Source organism: Narcine bancroftii, chromosome 3 (genome assembly GCF_036971445.1).
Source record: "Narcine bancroftii isolate sNarBan1 chromosome 3, sNarBan1.hap1, whole genome shotgun sequence".
NCBI lineage: Eukaryota > Metazoa > Chordata > Chondrichthyes > Torpediniformes > Narcinidae > Narcine > Narcine bancroftii.
In genome coordinates, this window is record NC_091471.1 from 236,903,822 (window position 1) to 236,923,936 (window position 20,115).

General features: G+C 41.0%; 1 protein-coding gene across 3 annotated transcripts in view; it reads left to right on the forward strand.

Annotated features, from left to right (window-relative positions):
* hook2 (hook microtubule-tethering protein 2) overlaps nt 1-19,649 on the forward strand; it is a 56,059-nt gene extending 36,410 nt beyond the window's left edge. For all 3 annotated transcript variants that reach the window (XM_069927141.1, XM_069927140.1, XM_069927142.1), the window contains 6 exons: nt 8,199-8,233; nt 11,922-12,004; nt 12,937-13,040; nt 13,353-13,457; nt 14,334-14,405; nt 18,302-19,649. In XM_069927141.1, the coding sequence (XP_069783242.1) occupies nt 8,199-8,233; nt 11,922-12,004; nt 12,937-13,040; nt 13,353-13,457; nt 14,334-14,405; nt 18,302-18,442 (540 nt within the window). In that variant the 3' untranslated portion in view covers nt 18,443-19,649. The remainder of the gene's footprint in view (nt 1-8,198; nt 8,234-11,921; nt 12,005-12,936; nt 13,041-13,352; nt 13,458-14,333; nt 14,406-18,301) is intronic.
* The last annotated feature ends 466 nt before the right edge of the window (nt 19,650-20,115 follow it).

A 20,115-nucleotide genomic window follows, 5' to 3' on the forward strand; every position in this document is an offset into this window, starting at 1 on the left:
TTTGGAGAGAGGGTGGTGATGTGATCAAAGATCAGAACTGAGTATTCACATTTGAGAAGGATCAGGCAGGAAGGAAAAGATGCTGTTGCTCTGTTAATAAAGGATGAGATTGTTGATGTGCCAAGGAATGAAATTTGCTCAGCAGTTTGAGTAGAATCTGTTCATATGGATGTGAGAAAGTCACTGATGAGAACAGTCCATCCAGAAATGGCAGATTGAAGGAGAGATCAAATTGACAAGGGCAATTTTAAGCCCAAGTCCATAGTGTATTTAGATGGTTTCTTGGAGCAATGCATTCAGGAATCAACCAGGGGGCAGCCATGCTAAATCTGGTATTGAGTAGTAAGAGGGATGAATTTGATCTCATGGGAAGGAAAGAACAACAATATTTGGTTTGAGGATGAACAACTGGGATCTAAGGTAAGGTTCTACATTTAAATAATAGCAATAACATGAGAGTGAAGTTGGCCAAAAGAAACCGAGAAAATAGATTAAAGGGTAAATGCAAGTGGCAATAACAAATGTTCAAGCATGTTTTATAGATCTACCCAGAGGCTCGACAAGGGAACAGTCCTATTGGTCATTCATGATTATATCAAAACATTTTAGAAATCAGCAAAAGTGTCTAAAATGAAAATTTAAAAATCAAGTATACAAAATAATATTTTTAAAACCTGATAGAATTTCAACTATATATAAAACAAAAAGGAAGCAAGTGGCCAAAGTAAGCATTTGTCTTCAGGTGATGACTGGGGAATTAGGAGTCAGAAATGGAGAAATGACCAAGATTCTGAATTATTTTCAGTCGGCATTCATGTTAAAAGACCAATAATAATAATCAGGATCCAGCAAGAGGGAAGAACTTACAATCAGCTCTATCACTAACAAATGGTGCTTGTCAAACTAATTGACAAAAGGTTAATAAGGCCCCTAGTCGTGGGTCTCAAAGGAAGTGCTGCTTGTATTCTACTAAAATTCCCTGGATTCTGGAGAGACCCGCAAGGATTGGAAAACACAAATTGTGATTCCACTATTCAAGAAAAGAATGTGATGGTAACCAAGAAACTCTGGCCAGACAGCCTAACATTGGGAAAGTTGTGGAATTGGCAATGGAAGAGAAAGCTGCTTGACAGCTAAAATGAGGAAAAATCAATGTCCATCCCATTATGTGTTCCTGAAATTGATGTAGGGCCTAACCCTGACACTGGATGAGTACAAGAACAGACATTGTTTTAGAAATAGTTATGGTTGGCAAAAGAAAGAAGAAAACCACAGAAGTCTGCAGACACTGCGGTTGAAGTAAAAACACGATGCTGGAGAAACTCAGCTGGTCAAACAGTGGACTTTATGTAGCAAAGATAAAGATACATAACCAATGTTTTGGGCTTGAGCCCAGCTATACCTGCTTCTTGTGGGTTTTGTGGAGCAATCCATGCTGTAAGCCTACATAGGCAATGACCCTAAAGTCTTCCTCCGCTCTATTGCCAACTACATTGGGGTTGTCTCATTCACTTTGTTGCCAGCTTCCACTCCGATCTTAAATTCACCTGGTCCATCTCCAGCATCGTTCTCCCCTTTCTTGATTTCTCTGCCTTAATCTCAGGAGACAAGCTTTCTACCAACATATTTTACAAACTCACCAACTCAAACATTTACCTCGACTACACTTCTTCACACCCAGTTCCCTGCAAGGATTCTGTTCCCTTCTTGCAATTTCTCCGTCTTTGCTGCATCTGTTCCCAAGATGAGATCTTCCAGTCCAGATCATCTGAAATGTTTGGCTTCACCACCATCACCATCAACTCAGCCCTTACCCGTTTCTCCTCCATTTCCCGCTCATCTACCCTGACCCCCTCTGCCCCCAGACATAACAAACACAGGATTCCCCGTGTCCTTGCCAAACACCCTACTAGCCTCCGTATCCAACATATTATCCTCCATTCTTTCCACCACCTACAACAGGATCCTATCACTAGACACATTTTCCCCTCTCCGCCTTCCATAGGGACCATTCCCTCCATGACTCATCCCTCCCCACCTATTTCACACCCCCCCCCCCACCCCCAGCACCCTCCCTTGTGGCCACAGGTAGTGTCACACTTGCACCCACACTTCCTCGCTCTTCACCATTTGGAGCCTAAAACAATCCTTTCAAGTGAAGCAACACTTCACTTATGTATCCGCGGAAGTTAGCTACTGCATTTGGTGCTCTCACTGAGACTCCTACACCAGCGAGACTGGGTGCTGTCTGGGAGGTCGGCTCACTGTGCACCTTCACTCTGTCCGCATCAGTGACAAGCAACTCCTAGTGAACAACTGCTTTAATTCTGTGCCCACATCTGTCCATGGCCTTGTAGTATCCCACTAAGACCACCCTTAAATTGGAGGAACAGTACTTGATTTTTCTGTTTGGCCATTCTCTAACTGAATGGCATTAACATTGGCTTCTCTGTTTTCTGCTAGCCTACTTTCCATTCTCCCTCCCTCCTCTTTCCATTTGACTTCTTTCTTCCAGCTCTCCACTCATTCCCTCTCTATTCACAGATCCACCTCTTCTCCCCCGCTTGCTGGCATATCCTCCCTCCCTTATCCACCTATTATCTCCTGCCTGTGGGACCGTGCTCCTCCCCATGCCCCTCTCCCATTACATTTTGCTCATAGCTTGATGAGGGGCTTAAACCCAAAATGATGGTTCTGTATCTTTGTTATATAAAGGACACTATTTGACCTGCTGAGTTTCTCCAGCATAGTGTTTAATGGCAAAAGAAAGCTCAAGTTTAGAACCACAAACAGAGCATAGGTGTTCAGCAAAGCAGTTTAAGGTTCCTTTCATTGTCATGTAATAATACATAAAAATGTAATGTACATGATGTGCTTCAACTTTTGCCTACCGTAAGGGCAAACAAAGAGTCGCCATGAGCATTGTCCAGCACCCCCTAACAATAAGAGAAAGAGAAGAAAAAAAAGTTCCTTTGTCGATGCTGAGTGTCCGTGGATTTGCCTCCAGCACTCCTGCCGCCTCTGCAGCTGCACAGACTCCAGTTCAAACCATCCACAACCTAAGCTCCAGATCCAAATACGTTCAGGAAGCCTTCAGTGCCTGAGGCCCTTCGGGACCCTTCTTGCCCTCAGCACCCTCTTGAATACCTGTTTTCAATACCTGGTTCACATGAGCCAGTTTCCAGTAGCCAGTGTAGGTCCTTCAGTAGCTGAGCCACTCGCTGGTCCACTGCCGTGATCAGTTTCCCAGTAGGGTCATCTCCCATGTGTTGCTCAACAGGGGTGTTCTCCCCATTACTAGTGTCCTGAGCCGGTTCGCTACTCTACCGGTATCTATAGTCTCTCATGGAACTCTGGCCATGCAGACACCTCCATCTTGGGAAAGCACCTTTATGATGCTGAACAAAATAAAATTCTGTCGACGACTCCTTTAACAGGTCGTTTAAAGCCTGTGCGGAGAAGTTGGCATGAGGACTGAGTAGGAACCTGTTGACCAGCACTGTCTCTGCTCCCAGGTCTCTCAGGACAACACCAGCAGCAGTGTTGCCATTATTAGCTCTGCCAGCACCACATATCTTTTCCCCACCCAATCTTATTGGAAGATATAAGAACCTGAGGTGAATTGACAGACTAGATCCTGAAAGTAGGTTTCACCTTCTTTAGGAAGCTACAACTAAGAGTAGTTTCACATAAAGGGCCGTTCATTTTGAATGATGAGAAATTCTTCTTCTCTGGGTACAGAATCTTTGGAATACTCTACTCCAAAGCAGTTGCAGTGGTCAAATATATTCAAGGTAGATATTTAAACTGCTTGGGAAGTGAGGTGCATGGGTAAAGAGCTGAAAAGGGAATAGAGGCTAAGATCAAGTTGTTCATGGTCTTACTAAACGGTAAAGCAGACTTGAGAAGCTGGCTCACCCACTCGTGCCTTTGTTTCTTATAATGGAAAGTTTGTTGTGTGAGGAGAAATTAAGCAAACTGGGACTTTCCTCTTTTGAGTTTGGACAAATGAGAAGTGTGCTCGTTGTAAGCATTTTGTGTTTCGGAAGTTGACAAGTTAGATGCAGAATTTATGTTTCTCCAGCTGAGTGTCCAGAAACAGAGTTTGCAATCTTAAAATAAGATGTCTGTTTGGTCTTCAGTGCTGTGTTGTGGAGAAACTCCTTTATCCGGTTGGTAGTGAATATTTTACACCCTGATGCCCATGAAGACTTGATTGTTCAACATTTTCAAAATGTGGATATAAGTTTTTTTTTATATTAAGAGAATGAAGCAAAATGATTAATGTCGAAGAACAGCAGTAGAATAAAAGGTCAGACATGATTGATTGGATTGCAAGCCAGGTGCAAGGGGCAAATGGCCTGCCCTCTTGTGTTCTTGTTAATAAAAATTTCATTGCTTAAAATGGACAAAATGACTGTAACCATTGAGTTGGAGGAAGGGTGGAGTGTATGACTGACAGCAGTCAATTATAGCAAAGAACACCATTTTACAAAGGACCCATTTAAAGAGAAGTTAAAAAAAAAAATAGCAGCTCCTCAGTAAAAGTGGCATATTTTCCCCAGTAAAATGAATTGTCTGGAGGATATTTTAATAAATTCTGCACTCTCAGTCATAACACTGTAAGCACCCTGCTTGAATTGCAGGGGAGTTGCTCATTCACCATGACAATGGTGTCATATACGGTTTGTGAAGAGGGATCAGGTAAAGTAGAACAGATTCTGAATTCTGCATTCGGGTATCGAGGGAACTTCAAGAAGTGCAGTTATAAATGGAGCTTCTACGCCGAATTTAATTTTGCTCACTGGGTAGCAATGTCATATTTTATAAGCTGCAACTTTATTAATGAGGCAGGTTCAATGTAAAATGTAACACTGACTAAAGTGGATTAATTTTAGTTTCTAAATGTCTAATGTGTCTTTTTTCTCTTCCCTTCTGTGTGTTCCCACCTACAATAGGCCATTGTAAGTATATCAGCAGTTAGAGTTTATGGAAAATCAGATCAATAGGAAAATTGCACAGGACCCTGTAAAATAACTACAGATTTTTAATTACTGCTGTCAAATCACTTTTTTTAATTTTCAAAGGATAAATATTCACGCTGAGGTAGTTCCCTCTGTTTTTGGATTTGAATCTCCTTCAACCCTTTGTAGAGTGTGTTTTTTTTCCACTGAAGATTAAGGACACGATTATCAGGTGGCATTATAATGCCACTTGTGCCACTTCACAGATGTATTTCGAGAACCAATTACAAATTGCCCGTCTTCTGCACTATACTTCCCAGGATCTTTAAGCCAAGGAATTTTCCACTTTCAGTCTTCCTCTTGTAATCTGTGGGCTTTCTGCCCCTAGTTCGATGTCACTGGCCTTTTCAGTATTCTGAATTCTTTTGTCCTCTTTATTGGGAACTAGAGGAAACCTATGGTTTTCAATTAAAAGAAACTATCACAATGAAGTTATCAATTCTAAGTGTTAAACACAAAGCAACCTTTTTTTTTTAATTAAAAAAATGCTGTGGACTAACATCATGGACCTTGTTTAATGAACTGCAAATATACAGAGAAAAGTTTTGAAAATGCAGACCTGTTACTTTTCAAAGGGTTGAAGCTTATGGATTCCATTCACTTTTGGTTGATAGAAAAATCAGGTGGTCACCAAACTTTCACTGGGCCCATTGAGATCTTCTTCAAATATTTGGAATATCTAATGGTCTGTTGTAGACATAACATTAAAAGAGGATAGCGCAGAGTTATTTTTTTCAGGTTGTACAGAGAAATTAATCCTCTGGTCAGTCTTGCAGAGGAATCCACAGAAACGAAGAGGTCAGGGTATATTAGACGTAGGACCATTAAAGCCCCTGGTATCTGGCGCCTACGAGAATTGGTGGGTGCCAGATAAGTGAATTTTATGGTTGCTTGAGTCTGGGTGTTGCGTGATTGGCAAAGTAATGGCGAGGCAGGCCAATTTTAAATTTCTGGGGTTGTTTTTGTTTGCTGGTTGCTTGAGGCTGCCTGTTGCTTGAATTCTAGATGGCAGGTTTTACTGTACCTAGGTAACAAAATCCTCTGGGACATGTAACTATTGTTGAAGTTCATAGCAAAATGAGCATGATAAAATGGTTAAATAGAATTGGCAATGAACAACTAGGAAAGGGTTAATATGATAATTAGGAATATCCCTCTACGGGATAGTTCAAATCTCCACTGAAATGGGAAAATCTTGGATTTATAGTACCTCTGAGCAACCCAAAGTATTCGACAACCAATTAAGCATGTTTGAAGTCCTATTGGGTTGTAATTGGGTGTTTTATGTTGAATTCGCTTAAATTTGTACAAAATGAAACATTGACTATCCATTTCTCTCCATGGATGCTGCCAGACTTCATGTTCTTGTAGCTACGTTTGCTCAAGATTCCAGCATCTGCAGTTCTCAAAGTAAGAATTTGTATTTGTCTTTTATTGACCGAGGAATTGGGAATAAGTAATGCCATTTTACTGAAATTTTGTAGTGCCCTTGTCAAATTGTGATGGTGGATAAAAAAAAATTGGCTTGTAGGAAGAAAGCAGAGAGTAATAGTGGAAGGAAAGTATTCTCCCTGGAGGTCGGTGACTAGTGGAGGGGCCGCAGGGATCTCTTCTCGGACCCCCTGCTCTTTGTGATTTTTATAAATGGCCCGGATGGTGGAAGGACGGGTCAGTAACTTTGCAGTTGACGCAAATGTTAGAGGAGTTGTGGATGAAGCTAAAGGTTGTCAAAGGTTACAAGAGATTATAGACAGGATGCAGAGTTGGGCAGAAAAGTGGCACTTGGATTTCAATCTGGATAAGTGTGAGGTGATGCATTTTGAAAGGACAAACCAGAAGGCTGAGTACAGGGTTAATGGTTACTTAACAGTGTGGATGAACAGAGAGACCTTGGGGTTCAAATTCATACAACACTCAAGGTCACCGCACAGGTTAATACAATAGTTAAGAAGGCCTATGGGATTCTGGACTTCATCATTAATGGGGGTTTGAGTTCAGGAGTCGAGAGGTCATGTTGCAACTCTGCAAATCTCTGGTAAGACCACACTTAGAGAGTATTGTGTTCAGTTCTGGTCACCTGTTTACAGGAAGGATGTAGAAGCTATGGAAAGGGGAGATTTACCAGGATGTTGCGTGGATTGGGAAACAAGTCTTATGAGGCAAGGTTAGCAGAGCTGGGACTTTTCACTTTGGAGTGTAGAGGATGAGAGGAGACTTAATAGAGGTCTAGAAGATTGAGAGGCATAAATAGGGTGGACAGCCAGTGCCTGTAACCCAGGGCAGGATCAGCAAACACCATAGAACATCTGTACAAAGTTAAGGGAAGGAAGTTTAAGGGAGACTTCAGGGGTAAGTTTTTTTTCTTACACAGAGAGTTTTGGGTGCCTGGAATGCCTTGCCAAGAATGGTAGTGGAGGCTGAAACATTGGTGGCATTTAAGAGACTCTTAAACAGACACATGGATGAAAGAAAAATAGAGGGTTATGGGTAGGAAGGGTTTAAGAGGGAATACATAGGTCAGCACAACACTGAGGGCTGAAGGCCCTGTACTGTGCTGTGTTGTTCTATGTTTATTATTCTCCTAATTGCCAAGGATTTCCCATGACAGGTTTTCAGTCTGTATTCTTTAATTTTAACTTGAAAACCAAAGTGAAGAAATTAGACCTTGCAGTGCTGATTTCCTGCAGTTTTGGGGTGTCACATGACATTAAATTTGGGCCTAAAGCCTTATAATTTATGGAAGAAAAGTTGTGTTGAAAGACAAGGAAGTTTGCATGGACTGTAATTAGGTTTGATTTTGAAACAGTGGGAACTAGAGGGTTGGGTCAGGTCTCTTTCAATTGCTTCTTGAGTTATGTCCACTACAGAAAGCCATTTGTGACTTCCAGCAAACTCCACAAAAATCGCCATTTGAGTGGGTCCTCCTGATTCTGACTAAAATCTATGTTCAAATGGAAACACAGTTTGATGGCCCAGTGAAGGACTCTAGATTTGGGGCCAGGGGCATGAAACTTTGCTGTGTTGAGATCCTTTGCATCATGATACCATTTCTTTGTGATTAACTTTTGTGAGTTTGAATTATTTTAGTGGAAGTTTGATTAACAGAAGATCTGCATTTTCCTTTGGTAGTTTTTACTTTATTTTCCTTCCCCTCCCCCTTGTTTTTTCTTGCAGTCTAATTTGCTGAAACGGAAATTGGATGAACACTTGTAAGTAGAAAATAAATCTTTCATATTTTTGGTAATTTATCTGGAGATAAAATTTGGAAACAAATATTTGTGCTAACCTATTGTTACTGAAGTCTTTAAAGTTAAACCTAACAATATACATTTTGCACCATAATTTTACAAGGTTGTTTCCCTTGGTGCCCTCCTCTTGGGAACTACTTTCTTTGGCTTGGCTTCGCGGACGAAGATTTATGGAGGGGTAAATGTCCACGTCAGCTGCAGGCTGACACGGTTGACTGTGATAATACCGTAACCAGAAACCTTGGATGAATAATGGATTCGCAACCTCGAGGGCATTTAAGGCTGTGGATCTAGATATTTACAAGGTCCAGGTACGACCTGCAGAAGACTACCTCTGAAGCAAAGTGGCAATTCCAGAGGAAGTTAGAGACAGATACAAGCCAGCTAGGGCAGGGTATGCAGAGCATTACAGCCGACATTGCAAGGGGAAACACCATAGATAGCTGAACACCTGCTCTGAGTAGGATAACCAAACAGTGCCTACTAGAATCCCTGCAAAGGCTGAGGACCCTGTGAAATCTGTCTCCGAGGATGACATCAGAACATCATTCAAGAGGGTGAACTCTTGCAAGGCATACCTGGCAGGATACTGAAAATCTGCGCCAACCAACAAGCCAGATGTTCACGGACATTTTCAGCCTCTCATTGTTGCAGTCAGAGGTTCCCACTTTCTTCAAAAGGGCATCAATTATCCCAGTACCCAAGAGCAGTGTGGGCTGCCTCAACAACTACCACCCAGTAGCACCAACTTCTACTGTGATGAAATGCTTTGAGAGGCTGGTCATGGCCAGAATTAACATGTACCTAACAAAGGTCTGGACCTCCTGCAAGTCGCCTATCGTCACAATTGCTCCACAGAAGATGCAATATCGCTAATCTCCACTCAACGCTGGATCACCTAGAAAACAGCAACTCATACATACGGCTGCTCTTCATCGACTACAGCTCGACCTTCAGTACCATTATTCGCTTAGTGCTGGTCAAGAAGCTATAAACTCTAGGCCACTGTACCCCCTCTGCAATTGGATCCTTGACTTCCTCATCGGAAGACCACAGTCAGTACAAATTGGAAATGTCTCCTCCTTACTCATCATCAACACAGGCGCCAAGAATGTGTGCTTAGTCCACTGCTCTACTCATTATACGCCATGACTTTGTGGCCAGGCACCATCTACAGATTTGCCGATGGCACTGCAGTTGTCAGCAGAATCACAAATGGCAATAAGGACGTGTGCAGGAGGGAGATCAATCAGCTCATTGAGTGGTGTCACGCAAACAACCTTGTGCTCAATGCTAGCAAAACCAAAGAGATGATTGTGAACTTCAGGAGGAAGTCAGGGGAACTCATCAAGGACTCAATAATGGAAAGGGTCAAGAACTTCAGATTCCAGGATGTCAACATATCTGAGGATCTGTCCTGGAGCCTCCATGTTGATGCAGTCACAAAGAGGGCTCACCAGCAACTATACTTCTTGCGGTGTTTGAGCAGATTCGGTATGTCACCAAAGACTCTCAAACTTCTACAGGTGTACAGTAGAGAGAATTCTGGCTGGATGCATTACTGTCTAGTATGGAGGTGCCAACTCTCAGGACAAGAATAAACTCCAGAAGATTGTTCTCTGGGCCTGTGATATCACAGGCACCAGACTTCACTCCATCGAGGACATGGACATGAGGCGATGTCTTTAAAAATCAGCCTCTATCCTCAAGGACTCCCTGCACCCAGGCCGGGCCCTCTTCACTCTGCTACCATCGGGAAAAAAGGTACAGGAGCCTAAAGACTCAACGGCACCAAGACATCTTCCCCACCACCATTAGTTTCCTGAATAATCAATGAACCACCAACACAGCCTTACTTTTCATGCATTTTTTAAATTTATTGTTGTAAGGTGGTGTATACTGAGTTATGGTGCTGCCACATAACACCAAATTTCGTGACAATAAATTCTGGTTCTGATACCAGAACATTTGGTTGCAATTGCTTCAGTTATGCCAAGCATTTGGAAAGTAGTTTTATGGAGGAACTAGTTCATTAATTTGACAGCAAAAGCGGAGCATCAGTAACCAGTGGCTTTAGTGGGGCACAGTTTGTGGTTAATAATGGAGAATTAACCCACCTGCTTCATGGATGGAAACGTCTCATATGCTTGATATTCATAAAGATATTAAACAGTCTAGACCAGCCATTCTCAACCTTTTTGGCTCCTGTGGACTGCTCAAAGTTTATGGGTCCTCTTCCCTGTAAAGCAATCAAGTTTAGTCGGTTTCTTTGGTACTTCTCTCCTACCATCTACATTAAAAAATATTTTAGGATTTCAGTCCGGGCATCCCTTAAATGTGTTGTGGCCCCTGTTAAGAATGGTTGTGCTAGGCTGGTCATTTCTTCCCGCTAATGTTCTTCCAGATAAATCAATGAATTTTATTTTGCTTCTTCCCTGAACCCTGGCTGTCCTTGACCAAAATCATCACCCAACACCATTAATCTATACTGCTTTCTGTTTTTCCCTCCCTCGTGTAAGACTTATGGAAAAAGTGTAGCATGTTTTCATACAAAGCTTTATCTTATTACGTTGAGGAACGAGTTGTTTGCGGTGGGGTTGAACTCCCACTGACTGCATCAAAGTCGGGAGGCAAGGAATCTGACCAAGGCCAATAAATCAACTGATTGGAAAAGCCCAGAAAGATGGCGAAAAGCAGTGCTTTCCTCTGCTTGTGGCCCATGTTGATCTTTGTCTGTGCTGCTTCTCTAAATTTTGCATCATCAATCTTCTGTAGAATTTTTAATTTCAATCTGCCTGCCTTAAATATTTAATTCCACAAGGCACTGGGCAGTTTAATTTTGTTAAGACATACTACCTCCTATTCACCTGAAAGGAATGCTAGTCACAGTGTCGCGTGGCACAGAACCAGACTTTTTGATCCATAGGGTCCACGTGGATTGTTAAGCACCCATTTACACCATTCCATTTTATTCTCCCCACATTCCATAAGACCATAAGATTATGGGAGCAGAAGGTGGCCATTTGGCTCATCGAGTCCACTCCACCATTCCATCATGAGCAGATCTAATTTCCCAATCAGCCTTGTTCCCCTGCCTTCTCCTCATAACCTTTGATACCCTGACTATTCAGATACCTATCAATCTCTGATTAATTCCCAGTTACTTCTCCCAACCACTCCCCTCCCCCAGATTCTACCAACCTGCACATCCATGTGAAGTAGTCAGAGTGCCCAGAGAAAGCTCATGTGGACCCAAGGCACAAATGGCACCAGAGATCAGGATGCAACTTGGGTTGGTGGAGCTGGGCACCATGGTATTAGGTACGATGGCAGATGACAAAGAATGCTCAAAGCTGCTGATTCCTAGAGTCAGACCTATTTTTCTGATGCAGGTTCATTTGCCTGTGCATTAAATTATAAATTGTGATGAAAGTGTTAATCCTTTCCATGCTTTATTCCTATATAAAGGAAGTAGAGCCACTTTTCCAGCTGAGAAATAACAAACTTGTATTTCCCTTGTGCTTTTCGTAAAATCATTGATATTCAAATTGTGCTGATAACTGTCTTGATAAAATTAGCTTTGCTTATTTTCCCAAACTGATTAAGAAAATTGTTTCTCCCCATTGTTGAGTTCTTTCCATTGTTACAGAGAGAAACTGCACGAGGCCCACACTGAGCTGCAGAAAAAAAGAGAATATATTGATGACCTTGAGCCCACAGTTGACAACTACAGTAAGTGGGAGGATCTACTTATCCTTTGTTTAAAAAAAACCCTTTGCACTTTGAGATAGTTTATTACCTGGGGTAATGCAGGAGTCTTTTAGTACAAAAGTGACCCAACTGGAGTGGCTTGAGCAGTTGATCAGTTTTGTTTGGAACTGATAAGGAGGAGATTATCCTAATTCCTCTGCAAATGGTGCAGTGATTACTTTAAAAATCTCAGACTCTTTATCACTTTCAATTTGGCAATATTGGACTGAAGCTTAAATTGTGAGTTCCCATCTGTCTGACTCCTTTAGTAAGTTGGATATTAGTGAGATGATCGTGGACCAGCTGTTCACAACTGAATGAGAAAGTGGTTTAAAAATAGTATGCAGGCTTGTGGATAAAAGGACAGAGAAGTCACGATGAACCTTTATAAAGCAATGCTTTGGCTAGGGGTGGGGCGAAATTATTTATTAAAATGAATCTGGGGCAAGGGTGGATAGACTGGAGAAGATTGGACAGTTTGTCCTTTTGAGAGATTACAAGGGGTCTGAAAGAGGTATTAAAGTTCAGAAAGGCTCTAGGCCAAGTGGGCAGAGTTTAAGACTTTGGGGATATTGAATAATAGGGAATGGCAACAAAAGCAAAAGTGATCTAAGGAAAAAAAATTCTACACAGCAATTGCTTAAGATTTGGAAAGTAAAGGAGGCAGATTTAATTGTTGCATTCACAGTGACATTGAGAACATTTCTGAAAGGGCTGAATTGGCAGGAAGTGAGAGTTGCCCAAACAGAAGCCCTTGGCCAAATTTCCACCTTCTGTGTTATAATCATTTGTGTAATTTAGTCACTTTGGTCAATTGCACTCTGCTGTGCAAACTGTATCCGCCCCCCACTTCTGAACTTCAGTCCATCGATGCACTCAAAGCTTTCAACGACCTGTCTATTTTCGATTTGCAGCAGCCCGTAAGATTGATGAGCTGCAAGAGGTTTTGAAGAAGAAAGATGAAGATATGAAAGCTATGGAGGAGCGCTACAAGAAGTATTTGGAGAAGGCACGGACAGTAAGTCTTGTGTGACTATCCCTTCATACTCAATTACCTTCTGGACCAAAAGTAGATTTACAATTTTACAAAGTATCTTGATAAAATTTAAGAATCTGTTTGCTTTTTAGCTTGTAACTCAAAGCTTATTGTACAATTGAAGCCAAGGTACTTCAGGAAAAAAAGATCTAGAATCTAAGTTTCTAAACATTTTTTGGCAGATTCAAGTATCCAGGGAAAGTGGTAAAGTAATAAAATTTAATTGAAATGCCTTTTGAGTATTTACCGATACAGAACTTTAACCATCTGACTCCAAATTTTTTCTTTTCCCAGGTGATTCAAACTCTTGATCCTAAACAAACTTCAACAACTGCTCCAGAAGTTCAAGCCTTGAAAAATCAGTTGCATGAGAAGGAGGTTAAGATTCAATTATTAGAGGTGTGGCTTTAAGCACTAGTATTGGAGAGTTGCATGGTCATTAACACACAGAAATATAGTGTTGCAGCTGTGAAGGAAAGAGGGACAGGACTGGTGCTTTAATGTTCCTGGTCACAGCCCTTTCAGATAGCGGAGAGGATTGAAAGAGGGAAGAGGGTAATGAAAGAGTGAGAAGATGAATGTGAAAAAGCATGAATGGTCCTTCATGTGGATTTTTTGCCACATAGCAGATTTCTGAGAGCGGAATGCTGGAACCAGCTTGGAAAGGTACTGAAAATGTATCTTTTTTGTGATGTCTGTGTAGTGCCGGTGGGGTATGTGTGTGTGAATGTTGATGAAAGGGGGTGTGGATCTGAGGTTCCATTTGATTGTTAATGTTCAACTAAAAGCTCTATTTTAGTCATCCAACATTTGACAATTTGAAATTACTCATCTTTAACTGAGTAAAATGGATGAGGGGGCTTCACAGGAGTGTAAATAAACACTATTTAATACTAATTCCATGAGAAAACATTGAATTTAACCAAGAGCTTAAACAGAAATTCAGGAGGTCAGATTTGCAGGTGGCGGCATACTTCAGAGCTTTTAAGAATTAAGGGGATTTTAGAGACCGGGAGGGCCAAGGATATGGAGGGGTTTCAAAGATTGAGGTGGCTATTAGTTATGACATTGAATTTCAGTGAGTGTGAGTGGTGGTGTGGTAATTAATACTAGTTAGAGCGAAAGCAGCAGAACTTTAGATGTCTGGCTATGGGAGCTTCACCAGAAGTGTTTTCATGTGGTCAAATTTGAAGGTAACAGCTGTGCTGAGGCAGGCTGGAACCGGGCACCATTATCCCTGGTGCTGTTTTCAAGTGACTTTATGTTTCTTCTCAGAATGATTTTGAAAAAAACAAATCCCAGCGGGATCAAGAGGAGAAGTTAATCATCAGTGCCTGGTACAATATGGTAAGTCCACAGTTTTAATAAAATGGTTGCCTGTAATATTATTCTTCCCCTTAAGATTTGTAAACCATGGAAGTTGTTTCCAAATTTCATTGGTATGTTTAATGCAACTGTGCATTTAATGTTACAGCGCTGGCATCCCCAGTTCTAATCTGGCACTGTTTGTAAGGATTTTTTCCCCTACATTCAGACTTGATGGGCTGAATAGCCTATTTCTGATCCTATGTCTAACTATATTGCTAAGCCTTTCATTTAACTTTAAATTGGAATCGTGTGCCAACTCGCACCTTAATGAAGCCTTTCATTTATCCATTGAAGCCACTAGATGGGAGTAAAGCTGCACTTCAGAGTTCAACTTTGACCAGTTATTCTGAAATAAACCTTGTCCAATTTTAAAGAATTAATTAATTTTTGATTAAAATGCTATGATAACCTTTGACCAAAATCAAATTTTAGTCAAGAAACAAAAGAACTTCAATGGGATTTGTTTTTATTACATTAGGGTGGTTGATGGCCAGCACTGGCCAAAGGCCCTGTTTCATTGCTGTGTGGCTCCATAGCCAATGCTGTCTCCCAAGGCCCAAATGCCTTGAATGGATGAATATGCATAAACTTGGATCCTTTTGCATTCTTAATTTCATTGCACTTCAAAGCAAAACACATTCTACTAAAATGTATTATGTAAAATGTACAATGCAGAAATAAACCATTTATCTTGTTGGTTTACATAAATCCCACCAGCAGCACACCAGCTTCATACAGCATGGAAACAACCCTTTCAGTCACCAACCATTCTTTATGCATTTATTCCAATCCTAACTTTGTTTCCATTCTCCCCACTTCACCGTCAACTCACTGACACACAAGGGGCAAATTACAGCAGCTAATTAACCCACCAACCCACGCATCTTTAGGACATGGGAGGAACTGGGGCAGTCAGGGAGAACATATAAACTCCACACAAATGGCAACAGAGATCAGGATCGTGTCTGCATCGCTGGATCTGTGAGAAAGCAGCATTATCTGTAGCACTGACTCACAGTGATCTGTCTTGTTTCAAACCTCCTTTCTTTCAACCAGTGGCTATCAGTTTCTATTCTTCAATTTTCATTCCATCCTGTATTCCAAAGCCTCTTGTACAGTAAAAACCCCTACCGGAAAATGGGGATTGGTAGAAGCTAGTTAAGTGAATTTTCCTGTTGCTTGAGACTGCATGTTGCATGGATTAACGAAATGACAGCTAGGAGCCACCAATTTTTAACTTTCATATTTTTAACCTATTTATTTTCCATGATTTTTTTTGACAATTACTTGAGGCTGCCAGTTGCTTAAATTCTAGATAGAAATAGAACATTATAGCACAGAAACAGACCTCTTCAGTCTGTGCCTAACCATTATTCTGCCTAGTCCCACTGACCTGCACTCAGTCCAAACCCCTTCATACCTCTCCCATCCATGTACCTGTCCAAATTCTTAAATGTTAAAATTGAGCCCGCATTCACCACCTCAGCTGGCAGCTTGTTCCACACTCCCACCACTATGTATGAAGAAGCTCCCCATCATGAATGTCTTAATTTTTTAAAAATTAAACTTTCCCCTTTCACCCTTAACTCATGATCTCTGATAATGGGAATTTTCCTGTAATTTGTATTTAGTCCAATATCTGTCTTTCAACACTCCCCAGATTATGAATGACCTGACACGGAAGTCCAACTTTCAGCGAATTTTCCCAAATGTATTTAAAGTATTTTTCAAGCTAGCAATAATAAGTTATAAGAGCTCAAATGGGCCATTCAGCCCATCAAGTCTGCCCCACCATTCAACATGAGCCCCATTGCCCAGCCTTCTCCCATAACCTTTGATGCCCTGGTTAATCAAGAACCTATCAATCTGTTTTTGAATTCTCCAAACCAGTGGTTTTCCCTAAATGAGTAAATAGTCTTTGGGGAAAAAAAAAATTTTGTGATCCTTGAGTGTCATCTGAAGCGATCCAAATTACAGTTACATTATATATTTTTGATTTTAGATTCTAGTTATTGGGGTTATTAAGGGTTGGGGGAGGGGAGGATTTCATTTTTAAATTTTTATAGATATTTTTCTTGTAATTTTTAGTAGTTTTTTTCTTAATTTGTAAACTGTAATATTGTGATTTGATATTATTTGTTATAATTACCATATATGTATTGATTTAAATAAAATTTTCCCAAAAAAATAACCTACCAATCACTGTCTTAAATACACCAATGACCTGACTTCCATAACCACATGTGACAACAAATTCCATAGATTTACCACCCTCTGGCTGAAGAAATTCCTTCACATCTCTGTTTTAAATTACACCCTTCACTCCTGAAATTGTCCCCTTGTCCTAGACTCTCCCACCATGAGAAACCTTTCTGCATCTACTCTTTTCCATGCCTTTCAACATTTAAAATGTTTCAATCTAAATTCCAATGAATACAGACCAAGAGCTGTCAAATGTTCCTTGCATGATAAAATGTTTCCTGGTATTCATTAATGACCAGATATAGAATATATTTCATGAGTTTAATTAGGTAATTGTCCAATGAAATGAAAGTTATCATATCTCTGCATAAACTTGTTAGAAGGGTGCCTACAGACAGCTGGAGAAATTGGTTTACAGGCGTTCTTGGGAGCAGAGGTCTCATGTAACCCGAGGGCTAACTACATTGATAAGCATTTTGGCAAAATTGCATAGGTTTATCTGTTAAGATAAAAGGTGGCACTGCTGGTGCGGACCCACAGGGAGCGAGGAGCAGAGATAAAGCGTTCCCACAGGGTCTAACCACCCAGTCAACTGCCGTTAGCTCCGCAAAGGCTTGAACGGGCCATCAAAGGAACCGCTGGTAGTTTCATTTAAAATTCCGTGACTGCGGGCCAAGATGGCGACACCAATGATTGGCAGCCGTCACAAGGGGTTGCAGACTCCAGGGGGGTGGAGAACATCTACATGAGGCAGTGTCTTAAAAAAGCAGCCTCTATCCTCAAGGACCCTCACCCCCCCCCCCCCCCCCCAAGCCATCCCCTCTTAACTCTTACCATCGGGAGAAAAGGTACAGGAGCCTAAAGACAAGCACAAGGATGGCTTCTTCCCCATTCCCATCAGATTCTTGAATGATCAATGAACTAAAGACACTAATCTTACTTTTTGTGGACTATAACATTATTATTTTATTTTTTATAATAATGTCATAAGATGGATATATATGTTTTCAAATGACACTGCTACAAAACACCAAATTTCATGACTTGATCAGACAATAAATTCTGATAGCCCTATTACAGGAAAGGGTACATAAGAATTTACGAGGGTGTTGCCTGGATCAGAGGCAGATTAGACAAACCTGGGTTGATTTCTCTGGAGCATCGGAGGCTGGGGGAAAACCTGATAAAGGTGATTAAAGCCATGAGAGGCATTGATAAGAGTGGAGAATCCTATTCCTTTTCCCAGGTGTAAGCGTCACATATAACAGGACATACATTTAAGAAGGCGGGAAGGGGCTTATACAAAATGTTCAGGAAATTTCTTCTTATTGATGGGTGCCTGGAGCAGCTGCCAGGAGTCGTGATGGAAGCAAAGAAACACGTGAATATGAAGGGATTGGAGGGATAGCTATCAAGTGCAAGCAGCAGAATTTTAGTTTGATTTGGACACACTCACTTGAAGGGCTGCTGCTGTACTGTTCTCTGAGCTCCAAGTCAGTTCTTTGGGTCCAAAGGTAAACTAGGAGGAGGTGTAGAAAAATTTATTTTGTGGTTCTTTTGGTGCTGTTCGCTTTAAAAATCTCTGCTCCATCGTTTGCAGCCCAACTCTCCTGCTACATTACTGTGGGAAAGTGTGTTGGGTTTGTTCTCATCCTGCATGTGTCACTCTGCAGGGGATGGCCCTTCACCAGAGGGTGTCAGAGGAAAGATCGCAGAGTCCTGGTCAATCACAGTCGTTCCTGGCTCAGCAGAGACAAGCCACCAATGCTCGACGGGTGCATTCAAAGTGGCTGCAGCCGTCTGTAATGCGGTAACCTGGATCAGCATTCAAGTGTGAAGAGCAATGACGGTACCTCAATGAAACACTCATCCAATAAAACTGACTGTTCTGTTCCAAAATTTTTAAGATTTTATGCCTCCTGCCTTTACAAGCAATCTCAAATAATCTGTAGAAGCATTTTTTATATTATAATTCTGCCGTATAATTATTTAAGTGGAGCTTTAGATTTAATGTCATTAATTTGTGAAATGACAATGATCAATTTGGGGGAAACTGGTCATGGAGATCAAAAGCAATATTCCGCTGAAGAGCTGAAATAAAATGAGAGAATGGGGGGATGTCCTCTGGAGTTTCAGGTAACATCTGTTGATGGAGAAATGCTTTAATTAAATCAATCTGACTTTTCTTTAGGTCCTGTAAACTTCCAACAGGTGTAACACAAAAAAGGCTCCCTATGATGCAGCATATGGAAAATGATTTCCTCCCATCTGTGTATTTTTGGATCATTATCAATTACTCTGATCATTTTCTTCTCGCTCTCTCTTCTATCCACCCTGGATACTGAAGGAGGCTAGACTGCCTAGAAACTGGAGGTTTTAATTGCAATCAGAGGCTATCCATTGAGTTCCCTTTCTCAGAACATCTCATTTGCCTAGTTTATTAAGTCCCTCAGCTATCTCTATTTTCCTTTTTGATGTGTTTAAATTTGGAGCGTGAGTGAGTTCCATTGCAAAAAGAGTTTAGGTCTGACTGGTAACAGGCTGCTCAGAAACAAAGGGGACAATTTTTCCCCAAATAGTTGCACTTTGCCTTGAACTGGTTTCTGATTGGTGTGAAGGATGACAAGCAGAAGCGTGTGTGGAAGACGAAGGACATTTGCCTCGACCCTGATTGCTTTGGGGCAGGTCTTCCCCTTGAATTTCTGCTGATTGAGAAAGAAATCAAAACATTTTTAATGATTCTTTTGACCTTCCACGTAATTAGTTGATTAAATTTTATTAGTTTCTCTGGCTAAATGTCTGGTTTTTTTTTCATTTTTGTGAAAAGTCTTTGGTTCTCTCAGGGTTGGTCTGTGAAACTGAAGAATAATCATTAATTAAACTTAATTCTTCCAAGAAAATCTTTTGGTTTAGCTCTGAATGTCAGCTGTACTGAGCACAGCCATGAGAGAGATAAAAAAATTACACTCCATATGTTCTGCTTTTGTTAATTTAAATAAAGTTTTTGTTCTTATTTGTGTACATAGGTGACTCGTTTTTTTTTAAATAAGGAGCGCATTATAATAATTCCCATGTAGTGTTGAATGTTGAGAGGTGATTTTTAAAAAGGCAAGTAAAGCCCTATGACAGGTGTTAAAGATTATTCCATCCTGAGAATGTGAACTATTACCTGTCAGGAAAGGAACTAAATCTGACTTCTGCTCTTTATAGGAGAGTTTCAAGGGGTAAGAGCTGGGTAGTAATTCGGGATGTGCTGAGTCATCAATGGCCATACAGAGTGGCTTTACACATCTGAGTATCAGCTGTAGGAGTACACCAGCCAAATATTGATCACATTTATCACCGTTAAATAAGGGCCAACCACTTGTTAACTTGCATTAGTGAGAAAATTGAAAGGAGTGCATTTGAAATTGAATTTTAATACAGGTGAAGCTTCTCTTGAAATTGTTCCACTTGCTGGGCTTCATTAATAGGGGGGTTGAGTTCA